This window comes from Frankliniella occidentalis, unplaced genomic scaffold, assembly GCF_000697945.3.
Source record: "Frankliniella occidentalis isolate FOCC.00 unplaced genomic scaffold, Focc_3.1 Scaffold209, whole genome shotgun sequence".
In the NCBI taxonomy this organism is placed as follows: Eukaryota; Metazoa; Arthropoda; class Insecta; order Thysanoptera; family Thripidae; genus Frankliniella; species Frankliniella occidentalis.
In genome coordinates, this window is record NW_026267335.1 from 106,819 (window position 1) to 113,321 (window position 6,503).

Below are 6,503 nucleotides of genomic sequence, written 5' to 3' on the forward strand. Positions count from 1 at the left end.
GGGCGGGGCGGGGTGCGGCAAGCCAGGGCGTGGTGGCAGAGCCCCACCCTACCCCAGGGCTGCCGCCGCGCCCACACGTACAAAAGCCTGGGGCGGACGGGAATCATCACCACTGCCAAGGAGCACTCCCAAGGACGAGTAGTTGGATACCAGCCGAGCAAGGTAAGGGTGGCCGGTGGGTGGGCCCCGCGGTCGGGAACAGCCCCGCCCCGACACACGACACCACATAACGGACACACACTGATTCCAGATGTGGACTTCCCTGAGCGTGCTCGTCCTGGGGCTGGCGGCCTCCGTCGCCGCCGGCGTGGCCAGCGCGGTGAACAAGAGGTCCTTGGAGGGCGCGGCGCACCTCGGCCACCACAGCCTGCCCCTCGAGGGGGAGCACCACGAGCAGCACCACGAGGAGCACTACGAGGAGGTAAGCCCACTGTTTTGAGTAGCTTGCAGGGCGGGATTACTCAGAAATCAATTTCTCGGTATTTCAGGTTTATTGTCGGTTAGTTCGAGGGTATTTCATGACGATTTTACACAAAATTTTGACCAATTTCGTGTTTGAAATATTTCGCGAGTTAATTCTATCCCGATTAGCTTCACCGTTGGCAGATTTTGCCCGCTCGTATTCACCACGCTGGAAACAAAAAAGGGTAGGACGTAACACCTACAGGGATGCTTCAGGTTTTTGACGCAATAAAATAACATCCCAGACAGAAAAAATTGACCTAAAGTTGCGAAAGGATTAAGCTTAGCACGAGGCTTCGTCCCGTCCACGTCCCATCTATGTGTTTTTATAGTGATTTAGTGATAGGCACCAAAACGCCCCGGGAACCGTCTTCTCTCTCAGACTCTCGACCCATAACTAAGTTCACTCTCCCGGCCAACTACTCCACTTCGCGGTCCCCCTACGTCATTGCTGCCCAGACCGCGGCCCCCCGTGCCTCACTGTGCTCACTGCCCGCGCCCGTCCACGCCCCTGCTGGTCCTCGGCACGGATCAGTCATTTTGCGGTCAGAGCCAAGTGGTGGACTTAGACGACTGGCGAAGCATATGTCTTATGACAGGGAAGCAAGTCAAACAGACCAAAGGGTTGCCAGTGACGAAGAGTATTTGCTAACGTAAGGCATAGGCAGGCACCTCGTCCATGACCCTACAAGTCGCAAACGGCCGGCCTTAGAGGCAGGCTACATTGGTAAGGGGGCGGGTTCGGGTAGGGTTCGGTGCAATTTTCTGGAGCAGCCTGTTCCTTTGTTCCCCATAGGGGTTGGCAGTTGTTGGCAGAAAACGTTGCCGGGATGATTTGTCACCACCACCTCCGAGCCGCAAAGCTTTTGTGGAGCCGAATAGCAGGTAGCACCGGAAGCGACCGGAAGTTATCGCCATGTGCAGGCCATAGTGCCCCGGGGCGCACACGGCGGCGGGAGATCACCTGCGCACGCTGCGCCGGCGGCCAGACCGCGCCAGGCCGTGCGCGGAGCAGCGCGGAGCGGACCAAATTACTCGGACTTTTACCGTCCGCTGCGCCTGGCGCGTCCAGGCGTCCAGCCGCGTCCAGCTCATGCGGAGCGTGTGCCATTGCCGCCCCCCCTTCTCTCTCTCCCTCTCCCCACTCTGTTCTAATCCTCGAGTGAATGAAAATAGAAAATCGCACCACCTATGCATTTATTCCGAACCAGATGCTCTTTGCTTGATCGGACGCTTCCGCTTTCGTAGGGACCCCTCAGGCAAATATTATTTCGATTGGTCATTGCGGTATAGCAACTGGTTGGTCACGCCGAAATTGTCACTCCGTGGACGAGGGTGATGAGAGTTCACCGTCGCGCGTGTATGAGGGATCGTCCAGAAAGTGCGTCTGCTTTTTCTCAGATTTATTCGGTCAATTACGGGGGGACGGACAGCTCAGCGCCTGCGAAACACGGGGTAGGCCACCCCGCAACACACGGATGCACTGCATGCGAGAAGTTGCCTACCAACCAGGCGCGATGAGAGCCTGCACACGGGCCGAACCTGGTAGTTTCGTGAAGACTAATGAGAATACTTTCTGGATGTCCTCTAGTAGCAACGGCGAGCGCCCGTTTGCTTCTTTCTTATTTACGTAAGAATCTAGTTGTTAATTTTCGTGCGCACGGTTGATTTAATTGTAGAGAAAAGTGCACAATAAGAAGAGCGCGCGGGCCGCCGGCTGGGCGCGCGCCACAAACACCCCCACGGGACAATAATAAAGAGCCCACTCGCTTCCCGTTCGCACAGCTTGATGTCTCCATTCCCGCCGTCCGTCGCGAGCCCCTCTTTGTCGCTAATCCCCTCCTGTGCCGGGCTTTCTCCTCGCGAGATGGACCGCGAGGAGGCGCCTCCGCGACGCGCCGCAATCTGCCTCCCTAATAACGAGCACGCATGGTGTCCACGTCCCGCTGCTCGGGGGGACGATGAACCGCGCCGCGCGCCGCCAGACTGCTTTATCGTGTGAATGTGGTCCCATTTTTATTATTTTTGTTGTTTTCTCTTCCGCGTCCCACCAACTAACTAACTAACTGCGATTCTCTCTCTCTCTCTCTCTCTCTCCCTCTCTCTCCTCGGGCGCGGTCGGTTTGAAGTGCACAAAAGCATCGCCGACTTACTGTGTAAACTCTAATTATTGCACCCGTTGCACAATGGTTCGGCGTGCCTGCGCTATGTATGAACGGTAATCACCCGGGCGGAGCAGGCGGGTCCTTGCACTCGCCGTATGTGTGTGTGTGTGTGTGTGTGTGCGTTTTGCGCGCGGAAAAGAAGCACCAGTGCGCTCCTCGTTTCGCTTCCGGGGAGAACGCGCATTGGCAATTTTTTTTTTATTTTCTCGTTCTCTCTAATCGCCACGCTATCATCTTCTCCCGCCCCAACTTACGCAACTACTTGCGCGTTACAGTGCGACTCTACGTACGATGTACGCACTCGTCACGCGCTGCGGAGCTCGCCCGTAACGGGGCGGAGCGGGGCGGGGCGGGCGGCGGCACAACCAGTGCTGTCAGTGCTCGAGAAGCGCATCGGGACTTCGCGAGCAGAGATCTCTATATATTTGAGAAGGGGGAAGGAAAGGAATGCGATAATGTGCACTGCGAACACAAAATGGAGAAGTGCCATTTGATTTGAAAAATCTTTTCTCAAAATGGAAACTTTTGAAAAACGGCATGCCCTCGGTTAGAACCACAAGGGACTGCCTCAAAATAATTAATTGATGTCATATGGTCTGTTTTTTTTTTACCCCACCCACAGCCCAAGCCCTACAAGTTCGGATACGGCGTGAAGGACCCCCACCAGGGCCTGGACTTCAACCAGCAGGAGGCCAGCGACGGCCACACCGTCACTGGTCACTACCGCGTGCAGCTGCCCGATGGCAGGACGCAGGTGAGTCAGAGCGGCCGCCTCGGAGGGAGGCAACCCATCGCGCTCGCAGGACGCGGGGCGGGCGCGGGCGCGGGCGGGCTGCGGTGTGGAACTCCTCGGAGAAGCCACCCTCCTGCTGGAGGCCGGGCTGGTATGGCGTTCGTCGACGACTCACAACTTTTCTATGCCCATTGCCTGCAGGTGGTCACCTACACCGCGGACTGGAAGAACGGCTACAATGCCAACGTGCAGTACGAGGGCGAGGCCTCGCACCCGAAGGTGATCGCAGCCCCGTCAGTCGGCCACGGCTGGTCGGGGGCGGAGCTGCAGAGCAGCGGTGCCCTCAGCGGCAGCCTCGGAGGCGGCAGCAGCAGCAGCGAGTACTACAGCTCCGGCGACCACAGCTCCAAGTGGACGCCGAGCTCCCACCCTTAAGTTATTGTGTATTATTTTGTATGCCCCCCTCTCTTTCTTCGGGGACTGTTCCTGTTTGTTGAAAATAAAGACTGTTTTTTCCTCTGTTACAACTTGGTGCGCGCTCACTGACTCACTCCCTCCCCGGCCCGCATAACGCATAAGGCACGAGGTGCAATGCGCGCCCCCCGTCGTCGTCGCGGGACTCCTCCGCGTCGTGCGGATCGCCGAAGAGCAGAGCCAAGCCGAAGCGCCTCCGCCGCCGCCGCCGCCGCCGCGCGTATTTCAAAACTCACGCTCGCCGCCGAGACACGGAAGGCGATTTGGTATTCGTGCGGCGGCGGGCCGGGCCGGCTCGCGCGATCCGCTCTGCGCCACCTGATTGGAGCAAATCTGCATACCGCGTCCAGGTCCAGCTGCACGGCCCGGCCCGCGATGGATGGCGCCCACCTGTGCAGGTCACGTGCTCATTAGGGCAGCGAGCGGCCGCCCCCAGGTTACCCGTCCAGTTCCATCCCCGGCCTCGGCCCTCGGCCCCGGGTTACCCGTCACGTTCCATCCCCGGCCTCAGCCCTCGGCCCCGGGTTACCCGTCACGTTCCATCCCCGGCCTCAGCCCTCGGCCTCGGGTTACCCGTCCCATACCCGGCCTCGCCCTCGGCCGCGGGTTACCCGTCCCGTTCTATCCCCGGCCTCGGCCCAGCCGCCGGCAGGTTTCCCGTCACGTTCCATCCCAAGCCTCGGCCCTCGGCCCCGTTGACAACAACAATTCCCGCCTTTTGCCAACCGTGAAACGCTATCGAGACGTGTTGTGCTGATTGTTTTTGCTGAGCTTAACTTGAACTTGAAATTAAACTTAAACTTTAAATGCTCAGCTCTGTCAGGAAGCGCAAGGGGAGACCGCCCGGAACACGGCGTGAAGTGAGGCGCCTGGCTTGAGACGTGGGATGTGAGGTGGACAGGCATGCCAACCAAAATCGCGAAAACATTTTAATTTTAGCGCGCCGCAGGCCAAGGTAGACGCACATTTAGCTCAGCTTCACACGGTTTTAACGTGCGTCTACCTTGTTATTTCGGACTGAGATGTGTTGTGTGCGGCGGTCTGCTCCTGCCACTGACCCATCGAGCGTCCAGTAGGGTCCTCCTCCAGCGTGCTCAGTGCGGGTCGTGCGCGACGTGCACGGTGTGCCTTATTGTGACGTGCGCGCCGCACAGTCCGTGCGCCCGGAACGTTCACCTGTGCACGCCTGGCGGCCCGCGTCCCGCGGCGAAGTGCCTCGAGCGCCGTATGACCTTTGCGGGGTACATGGCGCGGAGCGGAGCGTCTGGCGGAGCGTCGGGCGGGCCCAGCTCCACCTCGTGCTCCAGAACGGGCACCGGCAGCAGCGGGGCGCCGCAAAGACAGCCGATCAAACAACAGAGAATGAGGAAAAGGCGAGGGAGAAAGACGGTGTGGCAGGTAGAGGAAGAGAGTAGGAACGAGAGAGGGAGAGAGATACAGAGAGACAGCGAGTGTGTGTGAGAGAGACAGTCAGCCTGCGAGGTATGCGGCCCCGCCAGACGCGGTCGTCGGGCGGGTGTGCCTACCCCGCGCGGCGCTCGGCCCGCGCCTGCCCAGGATTGGGAGGTCAACCGCGCGCCGCCCCGCCGCCGCCCCACTCCGCCACGCGCGCCTGGCGACGAGGACGAGGACGAGGAACTGCCTGCTACTGCACTTCCTCACGGCGCACGCCACCTGCTCACCTCTCCTCACCTCACCTGCCGTGCTCAGGGATGCGGCAAAGAGAAGATTGCTTTCCCCCCCGAGGATCGCCTCTGCTGGGCGTGTCGTGCGGTACAGGCGGCTTATCATAATGGGCACGGTAATGAAAGGAGGGGCTCGTGGGAGAGAGGGAGAAAGAGGAGGAGTGTAGATAAGCCCGCTGAGCAAATAAGAGATGGAAATGGGAAGGAAGATAAACAGTCAGAGAGAGAACCACCAGAGGATGGAGGAAGAAGTATGGGTCTAGGGCTGTAAAGATCAAGAGAGATGGATGCTCGTGTTTTTGTCCGGTTAGCGAGTCCGCGTCGTCGCAAAGTGATGTACGAGCGGGGCGTCCCTCGTCCGTCAGGCCGGGTGGCGGCGACGCTCGGCCCCCCGCGGACCAGCCCGCGGAGTGTGGTGACAACTCGGCAAGGTGGGAGAGGGAGGGAGAGGGAGGGAGAGGGAGAGGGAGGGAGACAGGGAGGCAAGCGGCTGGAGCGGCTGGAGCGGCTGGAGCGGCTGGCTTTGCCGCGGCACTGCACCACCACACCCGCCACGGCCAGGCCGGCCGTTTCCATCGCGCCGGATGCGCAGACGATTGTGGGGCAGACCGCGCGACTGCCGTGGGCCGTGGATTAGTAGTGGCCGCCGCATCACATCGATTTAACAGAAATCATCGCAGAGGAGCAGAGATTGCGACGGCTCAGAGAGATGGCTCGTTGAGCGGCCGCCACCGGTCGGGCGGAGGAAGAGCAGGAGGAGGTCCAATGCCAACGCAGCCAACGCGAGCGGGGTGGAGCGAGCACGAGCTCAGCTCAACAGCAGACCTCGGCCGCACTCTGAAGACGCGCGGCCCCCGCGGCGGCCCCGGCCCGGCGCTGCGTTGAGTTGACGCACCCGCGCGCGGGCCGCGTATCGCCGCCTCGGATCGCACACACCACACGCCGCCGCGGCCCATAACCTTTTTAAACGCACCACCCGTTCGG

The 6,503-nt window shown here is 60.3% G+C and overlaps 1 protein-coding gene across 1 annotated transcript; it reads left to right on the top strand.

The window, feature by feature from the left end:
• The first annotated feature begins 7 nt into the window (after positions 1–7).
• Positions 8–3,887, top strand: LOC113202704 (adult-specific cuticular protein ACP-20-like). The gene is made up of 4 exons (XM_026417076.2): positions 8–162; positions 251–421; positions 3,250–3,381; positions 3,562–3,887. Exons 2-4 carry the CDS (start codon positions 251–253, stop codon positions 3,793–3,795), a joined length of 537 nt encoding a protein of 178 aa, XP_026272861.1. The 5' UTR covers positions 8–162; the 3' UTR covers positions 3,796–3,887.
• Positions 3,888–6,503: the final 2,616 nt, after the last annotated feature.